The sequence below is a fragment of the Miscanthus floridulus genome, unplaced genomic scaffold, assembly GCF_019320115.1.
Source record: "Miscanthus floridulus cultivar M001 unplaced genomic scaffold, ASM1932011v1 fs_159_2_3, whole genome shotgun sequence".
Lineage (NCBI taxonomy): Eukaryota > Viridiplantae > Streptophyta > Magnoliopsida > Poales > Poaceae > Miscanthus > Miscanthus floridulus.
Window position 1 is genome coordinate 20,307 of NW_027096296.1, and position 14,078 is coordinate 34,384.

Sequence of the window (14,078 nt, forward strand, 5' to 3'; positions counted from 1 at the left end):
GCGTGGCGGACTCGCTTCCGCGGCGTGGTTCGGCGGCGGCGCATATCACAAAGTCCCGATGCGGGAGAGGATGAACTAGGGGAGAGAAAAGAAAAAGGGAAAAACAAGGAAAATAAATAAACTGACAGATTGGTCCCTCATACTAGGGGAGATTATTGATGGTCTACTGCAGCATCTCTCCTAATAGTTTAAAAAATAATATTAGACCACCCTAATACCATCTTATTAGGGGAGTTGTATCGAGAGGCTGGAGATGCTCTCAAGGAGACTTTTTATCCCCGGCCTGGCCAGGCCAGAAACTGAAAACCAATCAGCGTGCCTTCAGGGCTTCTCCAGTGGCCCGTGGAAAACCGACTCATGAGCTGAGGTGGCAGCCCATGAGTCGACTCATCACCACTGGAGTACCACCGGCTCATGGAAGATGTCAGGAACCGATTCAAAATCTTGAGCCGATTCATGGAGAATAAACAAATATTTTTGATACAGTACAACGGCCAACCTGCCAACCACCCAACCGTTAAGGCTTTCCAAAAAAAAAAAAAGTGCTACAGTAGCCATCACATCGAATCTTGCGATACATGCATGAAGCATTAAATGTAGATAAAAAAAACTAATTGCACAGTTTGGTTGAAAATTGCGAGACGAACGTTTTGAGCCTAATTAGTCCATGATTTAACACTATTTGCCAAATAAAAACGAAAGTGCTACAGTAACCAAATTTCCAACTTCCACCCAACTAAACACGCGCTTGCTCAACCCAACTAGCTAGCCGTTGTTCATTACACAAACAGATATACAAATAAACTCTCCTCTCCATTTGAGAGAACACAAGCATGGACCCATCTTCTACTGGTGGCTTCACAAATTTGTTGAACTCTTCAACCTCAAGCCCAGAATTTCAAGGGCCACAAAGTGGCTACAACCAGCAATATCCAAATTTCCCTCCACCTCATTTCGACCATGATTTTCGACCACCACCATATAGACCCATTCCATCCCATTATCCACATCATTTCAATCCTTTTGTGGTTCAACTAGGATTTCAACAGTTTCGTGGAACATCAAGCTACCATGGTACTCCTTACCATGAAGGTTTGATGCAGTTCCAGCAAGGAAGTTTCAGAGCTGCTATGGCCTGTGATCCATCATCTCCGGTTGGATCAGGTGGCTTGTTTGGAGGCATTGGTGGTAGTGGTTCACGTGCTGATGAATCTGAGTCTCCCATTTCTGTTCCACAGCCATCACATGGGGTTCCTGTAATCAATCAAGCGCAAAGTGAGAGCAGACTAGAGGAAGAAAATAAAAAATCTGGGCGTAGATTGTGGAGTAAGCCTATGAACCTAAGGCAAGTACGTGCATGGCTCAACAACTCCAATGATCCAATACAAGGCGTTGACAAGAAATATAATCACTACTGGAAAGATGTCGCCAAAGAATACAACAAGCATTCACCTAAAGAAGAGCGAAGGTCAGCGTCCGTGTTGAAAAATCACTGGAATAGATATCATCCTATAGTGATGAAGTTCAATCATTGTTGGAATAGAATGAAAAATGCACATGCTAGTGGTGAATCAGATGATCAAATAATGATGAGAGCTCATGCAGTTTTCAGCAATGAAAATTCAGACAAGCCATTCCTATTGGAATATTGGTGGAGAGAAGTGAAGGGGCAGCCTAAATGGGAGAGAGTGTACCCATCAATAGAGAATAAAAGGACAAAGTTAAATGCATCTCGAGCTTACACCTCTTCTTCAAATCAAGATACAGACGAAGCTAGTGCTGAAGTACATCGTCGCCCTATTGGCCAGAAGGCAGCAAAAGCACAAAGAAAAGGGAAAGGGAAAGTATCATCACATTGTTCAGAAGGCTCCCTGTCAAATGATATAGTGAACTCTTTCAATGATTTCCAGCTGAAGAAGTTACAAGCAATTGAAAAAATGGCTGAAGCAATAAGTGAGCATTCTAAAGCCATTGCTAAGTGTTGGGTATCATAAAACGGGGTACCCTGAGCGTATACCGAAAATATCGCCTAGACCCCGTTTAAGACAAAGCCAAAAGGCAAACCGTTGGTTAACCCCTGGCCTCGTCCGAGCCCACCGGCTCTCCGCCTCGCTCGAGGCCTCGCACAGAAGGCCTCGACGGCCTGCCAAATCTCCGCCTCGCACGGGAGGCCTCGGACGGGGAACCAATTCTCCGTCTCGCCCGAGGCCCCGCGCGTAAAGCCTCAGACGAGATGCCGATTCTCCGTATCGCTCGAGGCCGGCTCGGCAACAACCCGTCGCTTCTGCCTCAACCAGTATCCCCGACCGAGCGTCACGTCCCATTAATGCGCCAACCACTCCCGCGATATCAGCCGGACGACGGCTCGACACTGCGGAGCGGCCGACGAGACGGGAGGTCGCATCAACGCCACACCATCCAGGACAGGACGGGGCAGGGGTTACCGGCCACTGTGCTCTGGTGCTGTGCCCACGATCAGCGCCCGCACTACACTGCGCCACCTAACCCCTGCCCCAGGAACAACGCGGCGTGGGGAGTCAAGTCCGGGTCACCATAGCCTCGGAATCAACGCACGGGACCAACTGCTCCCCCTGAGCCTCGGCAGTATACTTCAGGGTCTCGGCAACCTCGGGATTCGCGCCCGCCGAGCCTCCCACGATGTCTCGGCCTCGGCACCAACTGAGTCTCGGCTTCTCACGCAGTCAACACACGGTGACCGGCGCGTCGACCGCCACGCCCCGTTTCAAGCTAACACTGGAGCTCCCACGACGTACAGGGTCGGATGTGACCGGCACGTCGCCCCAGTACTTCAAGAACGGGACCACTCCATCGACCACGCCGCCACAGTAACAGGCTACAGGGCTCGGACATGCTGCCTCCGTTCGCACGACGCCGAATAGCTAGCGCATGTATCACCCATGTCCCCCCCTTCAACTATAAAAGGGAGGGACCAGGGCCGTTTCTGGGGGGGCGGACGTTTACGATTAGGCCAACGCCCACGCGACAAACTCACGCATAAACACACGGACGAACACACGAGCTTCCCCGCTGCTTGAGATCAACGTCTCAAGTAACCCACGCCACTCCACGCAGAGACCTGGGACTAGCTCCCTCTCTCGCCCCGCTTGTAACCCCCTACTACGAGCATTTCGGTGCAAGGAATAAAAGATCGAACTCTCAGACTGGACGTAGGGCACCCATTGCCCGAACCAGTATAAACCTTGTGTCTCTTTGCATCACCATCCAGGATTGGGCACACGCAGTACAAATTTACTAGTTGGTTGAGGGTCCGCCGGTCCGAAACACCGACACTAAGCAAACTGCAGCAAATGAAGAGAAGACAAGGGACAAGAAATTGAACAAATACCTAAAGCTAGTCACTGTCGATACTGCAAATTTTAGTGCTGAACAAAAGGCCACCGTCATGCTAGAAGCCGTTGCTTCCCATGACCTCTGGATATGGCATGCCTTTTTTAGTACTGCAGGATCAAACAATGATATTAATGTGTTGAATCAATCAACAATATTCACAGAAGTGTTGCAAGGGAGAGCTCCAGAAGTTCAGTTTATGGTTAATGGCAATGAGTACAACATGGGCTATTACCTAACAGATGGAATTTATCCTGAGTGGGTGACATTTGTGAAATCATTACCAGAGGCTTTTAGTGATAAGGATAAAGTTTTTGCCATCAAACAGGCGAAAGTGAGGAAAGATGTGGAATGTGTATTTGGTGTCTTACAAGCTCGTTTTGCTATTGTAAGTAACCCAGCTCGTATGTGGACTAGGGAAACACTTTCTCAGATCATGTATGCTTGCATTATATTGCACAACATGATCATAGAGGATGAAAGGGATTCTTATGGGGCTTGCAATGATCACAACTATGATCAGACAAACTCCACTGCCTTGGTCAATTATCGTCACGGGCCCATTAACGAGTTTGCTACGATGCTCGAGATAAACACAGCTATTCATGACAGGTCTATGCATCGTCGCCTGAAGGCTGACTTGACAGAGCATATATGGCAAAGATTTGGAAGTACACAAGATCAGGATACAGACTAGTCTGTCTTAGAATAATCTATGTTCGTGTAGCACATTTTTCTCTAGGTTTTTTTTTGTTGTTGTTGTAATCCCAATTTATCTTTTCAATCTTATTGTGTACGCATTGCTCATAAGATGGAAAATAAGTGGTACTGCCCCATTTAGTTTCAATGATCCATTTTTTTCTGTACCCAACTTTCAGATCGGATAAATCATTTTGGAAAAGAAACAGAAAATCCAAGATTCGTAGTGTATAAGTCAAACGTTGGAATGCACGCATAAATCGAATTTAACAGATCGATGCCCGCCCACCAAAACCGTAACAGATCGACGGGGCAGCTCACCTCGACGCGGACGAGTGGAATTGTCCTCCTGCGACAGCGGCGGGCGGAGCCTCGACCTCCATGTACGCAGCCGACCGCGACATCCAGCTGCTCCTTGAAGCAGCCCTCTGCTTGCAGTCCGCGCCTCGCCGCGCCGCAGCGGACGGGTCCCCCGCGCGCCGAGCTCGGAGCCAACCTCGTACGGCGGGTGCCTGGCCGCTGGAGTCGACTGAGGCAGAGGGAGGAGGCGATGCGGAGAGGTGAGGTGCGCCTGATGCTGTCGTTGAATGGCCGAGATCTGGATGCGCCGCCGTTGCCTGCTCGTGAAGAATGATGCGGAAAGGAGACTTCAACCAAGTCGTGCGAGTGGGCCGGGTCCAAAAGCCAAGGGGTTTTTTATTCGCAATCAGATCACGATGAGTCGACAAGACTCGAAGCTGGTGTACGTGGCCCTGATGGGTGTAGGTGCCCTCACGTAGTCCGATGATCCAAGTAGTTGCATCTGTAAATTGGAGAGAGAAGTTTTAGGCCTGCAATGCAAGTGCAAGCAAACATGAGTTTGTCTCCTCAATCTGAATTTTCTCGGTGCTCATATGAGAAGGTGACCATTGCACCTGCCTTCTTTGCGACAGTCCTGCAGCAAGCAACTCTGATCCGTCCGAATTTAGAGGAAAATGATTACAGGCAAACGGTAGTGGCATGAGTAAATACCATCATCCATCATTAATATAATCCATAGTACATGAAGCCTGAAGGATGTCCAAAATCAGCTGCTTGCAATGGTACGAGCAGAACTCAGCTGGCATGTGGCACAGTAGCACCGAGCCCGCACCGGCATCAGCACTCCAAGGCAGCAGCATCTGTAGCATGCAGCATCGCGGTGAACAGTTCTTTAACGCTTCCGCGGAGGAAGCACCGCCATTCTCTTGGGTGCTGCCGATCAGCTCCTGAATCTCCTTCACGCGCCGCCTCATCTCAGCCCCTTTGGCGGTGTCCCCCATCACCGTCTCCAGGACCTCCGCCAGCCGCTGCCGTTCGACCACCGACGACGAGCCCTCGGCGTTGCCCCTCGCCACCTCGACGCAGGCGCCCCACTCCCGCTCCAGCATCTCGCAGTTGAAGAACTGGTCCCCTTGCAGCGGCCACCCGATGATGGGCACGCCGTGCGCCACGCTCTCCAGCACCGAGTTCCACCCACAGTGGCTCAGGAACGCGCCGGTCGACGCGTGCGCCAGGATGCTCAGCTGCGGCGCCCACCCGCGGACCAGGAGACCCGTGTCGTTGGAGCGCACCCTCTCCTCGAACCCTTCCGGCAGCCACTTGTCCAATCCGAACGTTTCGGTGTCGTCGCCGAGCCCGATGGGCGGCCGGATGGCCCAGAGGAATGGCCGGCCGGTGAGCTCGAGCGCCGCGGCCAGTTCCATCATTTGGTCTGGCCGTAAGCTATTCTGGGAGCCGAACCGCATGACGCTGTCCAGCCACCGCATGACGCTGTCGCGGTGGCTGGTGTGCTGTGTCGGGAGGCGGATAAGCGGGCCGATGGGCAAGACAGGCACGCCCAAGGTTCGCCGGAGCATGCGCAGCCCGGCCGGCTCCAACTCCTCCGCGGTGTTGATGAGCACGGCGTTGGTGCCGTACCCGAGCGCTATCTGCCGGCGATGAAAGGCGGACCACGGGTCCGTGCCGTCGGCGAGGAGGAGGTGCGCCGGGAGCTGCGAGCGGTGGACCGTGACCTCCGGGTGGTCCGGCTGGCAGAACGCCTCCGTCTCGCCTCCGGGCGCGCGCCGGTGCGGGAGGTGGTTCCAGAGCGAGTGGTACACCACGCTGCCGAACGCGCCGCAGGAGTCGAAGAACGCGTGGCCTGCTCCGCGCCGGCCCGCGGCGGCGGTCGTCCACGCCTGGAAGGGGTCAGCGACAACGATGACCGGTTCTTCTTCAGCAGCGTCGACGCAGACGCCGGCCAGGAAGGCGTCGAAGGCGGCTTGGAGCGCGGGCGACTCGGTAGACTTGGAGCCAGGAAGGTGTTGTTGAGCAGTACTGTTCGCTTGGTTAGCCATCAACGCTAGTACCTAGTACCGTAAGCCGCACAACGACTGGACGCAATCCAGCTGCAAGGTCACTCTCGAGCTATCAGGGCAGTCCCAACGTGACAAGAAGTAGCGAGGACAGGATTGTATTGATAGAGTTTAATTGTCAGCTATTACATGATGTCGGAAGCGAACGAAGATGCGTTGCCTCACTGGTAGCTATGAGTCATATTTGGTAGCTTGCCATTTTCTCAATGAATCTGGCAATAGGACCAGGGGATCATTCATTCTCCATAATGCTCCCCTTCTTAATATGAACTTATGCACTTAATATATTAAAAACTAGTTAGTCCATAAGGATCTGAGTTAATGGGTGAGCTAATCTTTAGCTAAGCCCCCAACTAGTCGTTAATCCACTAGTTGGCAAAACATAGCTAATTGGGTCTAACAGGGGCAACCAATCTCGAAAAAGTCAAACAATAGTATTTGCGTGGAAATAATATTATACATTAGTCCTAGGATCAATACAACACAGGACTAATTTGTAGCTAGCTAACTGTTAGCCAACTAACAATTAGTCCTAGTCCTAGTCCGGACTAACTAGTCCTAATCAATACAAACAGGGCTTAAGTTATGTTGATTTCCTATACCCGCCTTTATAAAGTGCTTCGGATCATTCCTGTGTAGGAGAGATTTAGAGATATATCCATAACCAGAGTCAAAAGTCATTAAGGTAGCAGACGAACTAGAAGTCTACCAATGTCACAAAAAAGAACTACATGTAGCATCGAGGCGTACAATTTCTAAAAGATTCGAGCTCTTTGAGGCTCCTCTCTCAATTATTTGACATATTTTTCTTTGATACAAGATACAAATAAGAGAAGTTTAAATTTAAATACATGAAGACACTCCATTTCTACCTTCGAAATGTGGCTTATATATAATCAATAATGCCATAACGTCGATCACAGTCTCATTAGTTATACTTCTCTTCTATTTACCATTAGCTTAACACGTAATCATCATAGAAGAATCATTCATAGGCAATATGTACATACCTATTGTTCCCAAACATGCAATCAACTAATAAAGAAACTCAATTAACGTTCCTTTGTGCAGGGACATAAATTACATTATTTGACAAAACATAGCAATGGGAGAGTGTAGCGGCCACATCTTCAAACTTGGCAATTCAACACTCCAGTCATGTGTTTCCCCCAGGCCTGGGCGTTCGGGTTACCCGATTTTTTCGGGTCGGGTAATTCGGGTAATTCAAAATTCGGGTAATAAAAATTGCTACCCGATATTACCCCTGAAAAAACACTACCCGCAAATTCGGGTACCCGATAATTCGGGTTCGGGTATTACCCGATATACCCAAATTTACAGAAAACAACAAACTACACTAAATTTCAGTAGCGATCTATACATAATTTCAGCAGCAATTTGTATAGAATTTCAATAGCAATTTGTAGAGAATAATATATTACAGTCACTCATTCAAATAGAGAGAATTATATTCTAATAAAGTGATAAGTTAAATGGTTCAGCTAACAACACATGATGAATACAAAGACAAAATAAATCTTTAGGTAGTTCAGGTAGTTTGAGTACCGGGGGATATTACCCGAATTACCCAAACTAATTTCGGGTAATCAAAATCGCTATCCGAATTTAGAATCGGGTACCTCGGGTTCGGGTAATTCAGGTCCGGGTTCGGGTAATTCGGGTATGGGTAATGGGTATCGGGTATTTTGCCCAGGCTTAGTTTCCCCATTGCTAATCTCTAGATAGTAAGGATACCCTGTAAATTAGTAATATGCACATAGCACCTGAATTAATCCTCCAATATCAACATAAAGTATTCACAAGTGAAATTACAACATAACTCATAATTACCCTTTTTTTTATCAAGCCAATCCTTAAAGTCATTATTGTCCTGCACATGCCCGTCTTCCCAGTACCTGCAAAAAGCACACAAATGTAGACCAACAAGTTGTTTCAAAGTTCATGCAACAACGCCCAACCGAGGCACAAAAATCTTTGCACTTCTGACGTCCACCATTGGTGCAACAATGCTCCACAGTGTGAACGTGTGGCACAGTATGGGACTGTTTGGATCACTAGTTCAAGGACAAAGTTTAGTCCTTGAACTAAAGGAACTAAAGTTTAATCCCTAATGGGGTGTTTGGATCTCTGTGCTAAACTTTAGTCTTTCACCCTACAATGACCAATTTGCCTACAAAGAGGAGAAGAGGAGGGGACACAGTTGAGGAAGAAGAGGAGCCTCGCTCGAGCTCAGGTCCGGCTTGCCGCTGCCGTACGAGATCCGCCGCCACCGCAGGGATCTATAGGGCGCGGTGTGGAGAGCGCAGGGATCTCCGGGGCGCGGTGCGAAGTAGCGCAGGGACCTCTTGCTACCGTGGCGCACGGTGCTGGGAGGGCGAGCTCCGTGTGGGCGAGCGCTGCTTGGGCGCATTGCGAGTAGGAAGCGCGGGGCGGTGCACAGGCGAACAGGAGGCGTGGGGCGGCGCGCTGCGAGCCTGAGATGCGAATAGAAGCGGGGGTGGTTTGGGGTGGGTGGGTTGGGGGTATTAGGTGTCCACTGCACCCTCCAAGGCATTTTTACCCCAGTTTAGGACCCCTTGAGGAGCAAATGGACTAAACTTTAGTTCTCCTCATTTGTTCACTTTTAATCCACCTGTTTGGATCCCCATGGCAAAACAAAAGGCTAAAAGTGCAGGACTAAAGTTTTGCCATTCCAGCTCCAAAATTACAATTTCATTGTCTTTTATGTAGCAACGAAGCTTGAGAAGTGAAAAACCTACATAAAAGGGGATCAATTCAAAAGAATGTCCTATTTTATCATGTAGGTGTGTACAGGAAAGATGGCACAAATATTAAAAGGCTGATCTGCACTGTGTCATGCTACTAGCCTTGCCTTATTGATGATAGAGGTAGTTTTCAAGTAATACAGCTTTCCACCAACCAGGAACACTGCAACATAAGCTTCAAAAATAACTGAAACACTTGCAACGTACGTTTGAAACACTTAAAAAACACCAAAGAAAACTTGAAAACGTGTGTGTAGCCATTGCGAACATATGCAAATATCCAGATGAAACACTTACAACATAAATATGAAAACAGCTAAAACATTTGCATATATATATGCAACATCCAGATCTACTTTTGCAACATCCAAATGAAATACTTGCAATATACATATGAAACAGATCAAATATTTGAAACATACACTTGAAATATACACTCTGCTGCAGCAAGAGAGAGAGATCAGCAACAGATTATGTCTTACAATTTTGTGTATCTGCTCGGGTGTTACCAAACCTCAGATCCAAACACATGTGTTTTCTTGTTAGCATTGACCTAGCTAAAACCGGGCAGTTTTTTAATACTGCTATCCTTCAATCAACTTCCTGACTGATTTCACATCCTCCCATTGGCCCAATGATGCGTATATCCCAGAAAGGGATACATGAATACCGGTGTTATCGGGATCAAGCTTCATAAGATTCTGCGCAGCAACCTCTCCCAGCTCCTTGTTTCCTCGCATCCGGCATGCTCCAAGCAAGGAGCACCAACCATACGCATTGGGTTTGATAGGCATCTCACTTATGAATTTTTCTGCTTCATCTAGTCTCCCAGCTCGACCATACATATCAATGATACATGAATAATGCTCCTCTTTAGGCTCAATACCATGTGCATCCTTCATAGAGTAAAAATATTCCAGTCCTTCGTCCACTAATCCAGCATGACTGCATGCAGTCAGGAGGCAGACAAATGTAATGTGATTTGGCCTGATACCACTTGCAGTCATCCTGTCAAAAGCTTGGATTGCCCCCCAACCATGACCGTGCTGTGCATATACATTTATAACCGCATTCCAGGCGGCCTCAGTGTGGTATCCAATCTCATTAAATAACTGAAGGGACAAACTTATGAGGCCACATTTTCCATACATATACACAAGGGTGGAACCAACAAATGAGTCACTGATCAAACTTGTCTTGATGACTTGAGCATGCAGCTGAGCACCTTGTTCGAGCAGATCTTGCATGGCACAGCCCTTAATCATGCTCGTGAAAGTGAATTCATTGGGCTCGACACCTTGCCTCCCCAACTCAGTATACGTCTCAAGAGCCTCCTCAATACGATCAGCCTCAATGTAACCGTCAATCAGTGAGGTGCCTAACACAACATTCCAACCTCCAGGATCAATCTTCACCACACGAGAGGCACTCTCCAAATCCCCAGACTTAGCATACATGTCCAATAGCGCATTCCTCACAACAGTTTCCAGTTCAAACCCAGCCTTAATTATACAACAATGCAGGCTTCGACCAAACCATCCATCCTTGAGCCCTCCTGATGCACTCAACGCACTGCAGAAGACATGCTGGTCAGCTCCAACCAGCCCCTCACATTTCATATCCCGGAAAGCCAGAATAGCGGCCTCGAGGCTCCCGTTCTTTGCATAGCCGTCGATCATGGTAGTCCACGTGACGACATCCCTGTGAGGCATTTGTTCAAATACCCTGCACGCCTCGTCAAGGAGCCCGCACTTGGAGTACATGTCCGCAAGGTTGCTCGCGACGAAGAGCTCAGTGTCAAAGCCAAGCCTGATGCCGATGCAGTGCAGCTGCGCGCCGGGGCGCGGGGCGGAGAGTGCGGCCGCGGCGCGCGCGGCGCTGGAGAGCGCGAACTGCGTGGGGGCGACGTGCACGCGGCGCATGGCGGCGAAGGCGGCGAGCGCGTCGTGGTGCATGGAGTTCTGGACGAGACCCGAGATGAGCGTCGTCCAGGAGACGAGGTTGGGGCGGGGTAAGACGCCGAACACGCGGACGGCAGAGGCCGCGTTGGCGCAGTGGGAGTACATGGTGATGAGGTGGTTGGCGAGGAAGGTGGACGTGGCAGCTGCGCCGGTGAGCAAGAGGCGCGCATGGAGGGCGCGGCCGCGGCGGATGTCACCGGTGCGGCCGCACGACTTGAGGAGCGCGGCGAAGCGGAGGGAGGCGGCGGCTGCCGGCGGGCCTGTGTTCTGGCTCCGGAGCTTTCCCATGCGTGGGCTGGAATTGAAATGGCAGTGAGAGAGACCCCGCGTGTACTTAACTTTGGCAGTTCAAAAAAAACTTTGGCAGAGGATTTTAGGCCACCGAACCCAATATATAAGAATTGAATTTTTTTTCTCTGGAAGTACAAGTTATAGTATCTGACACACACTGTGGTTAAGAAGTACTTATCACCCGGACCGTTGTGAAACATTTCTACTTGAGACTGCAAATAAAATGGGGAAAAAACCCCGATGCGAAGCCTATGCCGAGCGGGGCTCGAACCCAGGCTATGGGGCCTCCGCTAAACAACTCTCACCACTGAGCCATCTGGCTCGTTCGCTATAAGAATTGAACTTGGTATCATTGCAAGAAATGTATTCTAACTCGTATATAATCATGATCAGGGTTAGGTCAGAAGTGTGTAGGTGTAGTTTAGGGTCTTCTTCTTAATATACTAAAGTGCAGCTCTCCTGCGTTTTTCGAGGAAAAAAAAACAAAACAAACTCTTCACTGCTCAGTGCTATGTGAGGCTCGTATGGGCTCTAAAATTTTGGAGGCCTAATAAGGTCGCCCTATTTGTATTGGGTTTTATAAAGACTTAACAGGCTCATAAACATAAACGATAAAGATATATAAATCTCAAGGCCCATAAATACTATATATTATAATAAATATAATCACATATGAAAAAATTTAACTACAGTTTAAACAAGTGGTTATCATCATGCACATCTATTTGTGAGATTGTAAAAGTTAGAATACAACCCACATGCTTATGACACACACACATAAACTCAGATTTAGCTTGCTAAATCGGGCTTGCTAGTGCCTGGACGTCCGGATGGACGGGGCGTCCGGACGCCCACGCCTACAGTCCTTTTTCGCACCGTTTTGCGCGTCCACATGGGGCCTGCACCGCCCCCGAACATCACCAGCATCGAGAAGAGAGGGACGAGGCGGCGGATGCCCAGCCAGCGCCGGGAGGAGGAGGAGACACCGAGGCGAGGCAGCAGGCGCCTGCGGACCCCGTCAGTGTCAGGGTCCACTAGTACCCGTTTGCGAGCGCTAGGTCGACAGCGAGGGCACGATCAGCCGCGGCGGCGAAGGGGCGGGCTGCAGGTGGCGCGGCGGCCGCCAGGGCGCAAAGAATTATGCCTGTAAACAGGTCACATTTCCACCAATCTCTCAATCGCCAATTTTAGGCATATGAAAACCTTCGTCTCTAGTCTCTACCGTCTACCAACTACTGATTCACATTTCACAATCAATCAATCACCAATTCCAACCATGTGCAATGTACAATAGTGTACTGTCTCAGTACTCATTTTACTCACCAGATAAGCAGAGAAGCACTCTTACAGAGAAGGCGAGGAGCGGCCACCGTCATAATAGAAGCCGTTGCTTCCCATGACCTCTGGATATGGCATGCCTTTTTTGGTGCTGCAGGATCAAACAATGATATTAATGTGTTGAATCAATCAACAATATTCACAGAAGTGTTGCAAGGGAGAGCTCCAGAAGTTCAGTTTATGGTTAATGGCAATAAGTACAACATGGGCTATTACCTAACAGATGGAATTTATCCTGAGTGGGTGACATTTGTGAAATCATTACCTGAGGCTTTAAGTGATAAGGATAAAGTTTCTGCCATCAAACAGGTGAAAGTGAGAAAAGATGTGGAATGTGTATTTGGTGTCTTACAAGCTCGTTTTGCTATTGTACGTAACCCAACTCGTATGTGGACTAGGGAAGCACTTTCTCAGATCATGTATGCTTGCATTATATTGCACAACATGATCATAGAGGATGAAAGGGATTTTTATGGGGCTTGCAATGATCACAACTATGATCAGACAAACTCCACTGCCTTGGTCAATTATCGTCACGGGCCCATTAACGAGTTTGCTACGATGCTCGAGATAAACACAGCTATTCATGACAGGTCTATGCATCGTCGCCTGAAGGCTGACTTGACAGAGCATATATGGCAAAGATTTGGAAGTACACAAGATCAGGATACAGACTAGTCTGTCTTAGAATAATCTATGTTCGTGTAGCACATTTTTCTCTAGTGTTTTTTTTTTGTTGTTGTAATCCCAATTTATCTTTTCAATCTTATTGTGTACGCATTGCTCATAAGATGGAAAATAAGTGGTACTGCCCCATTTAGTTTCCATGATCCATTTTTTTTTCTGTACCCAACTTTCAGATCGGATAAATCATTTTGGAAAAGAAACAGAAAATCCAAGATTCATAGTGTATAAGTCAAACGTTGGAATGCACGCATAAATCGAATTTAACAGATCGATGCCCGCCCACCAAAACCGTAACAGATCGACGGGGCACCTCACCTCGACGCCGACGAGTGGAAGTGTCCTCCTGCGACAGCGGCGGGCGGAGCCTCGACCTCCATGTACGCAGCCGACCGCGACATCCAGCTGCTCCTTGAAGCAGCCCTCTGCTTGCAGTCTGCGCCTCGCCGCGCCGCCGCGGACGGGTCCCCCGCGCGCCGAGCTCGGAGCCAACCTCGTACGGCGGGTGCTTGGCCGCTGGAGTCGACTGAGGCAGAGGGAGGAGGCGATGCGGAGAGGTGAGGTGCGCCTGATGC

General features: G+C 48.9%; 2 protein-coding genes, 1 long non-coding RNA gene and 1 pseudogene across 3 annotated transcripts; 1 reads left to right on the plus strand and 3 right to left on the minus strand.

Moving 5' to 3' along the window:
* Window positions 1-853: 853 nt before the first annotated feature.
* Window positions 854-1,590, minus strand: LOC136530585 (uncharacterized). The gene is made up of 2 exons (XR_010777817.1): window positions 1,453-1,590; window positions 854-1,254 (listed from the first exon to the last, which is right to left on the minus strand). It is a non-coding gene; the product is annotated as an uncharacterized lncRNA (long non-coding RNA).
* Window positions 1,590-4,066, plus strand: LOC136530586 (uncharacterized). The gene is made up of 2 exons (XM_066523306.1): window positions 1,590-1,953; window positions 3,486-4,066. The coding sequence occupies exons 1-2, from the start codon at window positions 1,590-1,592 to the stop codon at window positions 4,064-4,066; spliced, it is 945 nt and encodes a 314-aa protein (XP_066379403.1).
* A 995-nt stretch (window positions 4,067-5,061) lies between these two features.
* On the minus strand, window positions 5,062-13,852 carry LOC136530584 (UDP-glycosyltransferase 92A1-like; annotated as a pseudogene).
* LOC136530587 (pentatricopeptide repeat-containing protein At4g14850-like) lies at window positions 9,814-11,478 on the minus strand. The gene has a single exon (XM_066523307.1). The coding sequence runs from the start codon at window positions 11,476-11,478 to the stop codon at window positions 9,814-9,816; it is 1,665 nt and encodes a 554-aa protein (XP_066379404.1).
* Window positions 13,853-14,078: the final 226 nt, after the last annotated feature.

Bases quoted from the DNA above. Each gene is read 5' to 3' on its own strand.
- LOC136530586 (XM_066523306.1), top strand. From the start codon at position 1,590: ATGAGAGCTCATGCAGTTTTCAGCAATGAAAATTCAGACAAGCCATTC. The intron at 1,954-3,485 runs GTGAGCATTCTA...TTAGTACTGCAG, and splicing joins AAAAATGGCTGAAGCAATAA to GATCAAACAATGATATTAAT.
- LOC136530587 (XM_066523307.1), bottom strand. From the start codon at position 11,478: ATGGGAAAGCTCCGGAGCCAGAACACAGGCCCGCCGGCAGCCGCCGCC.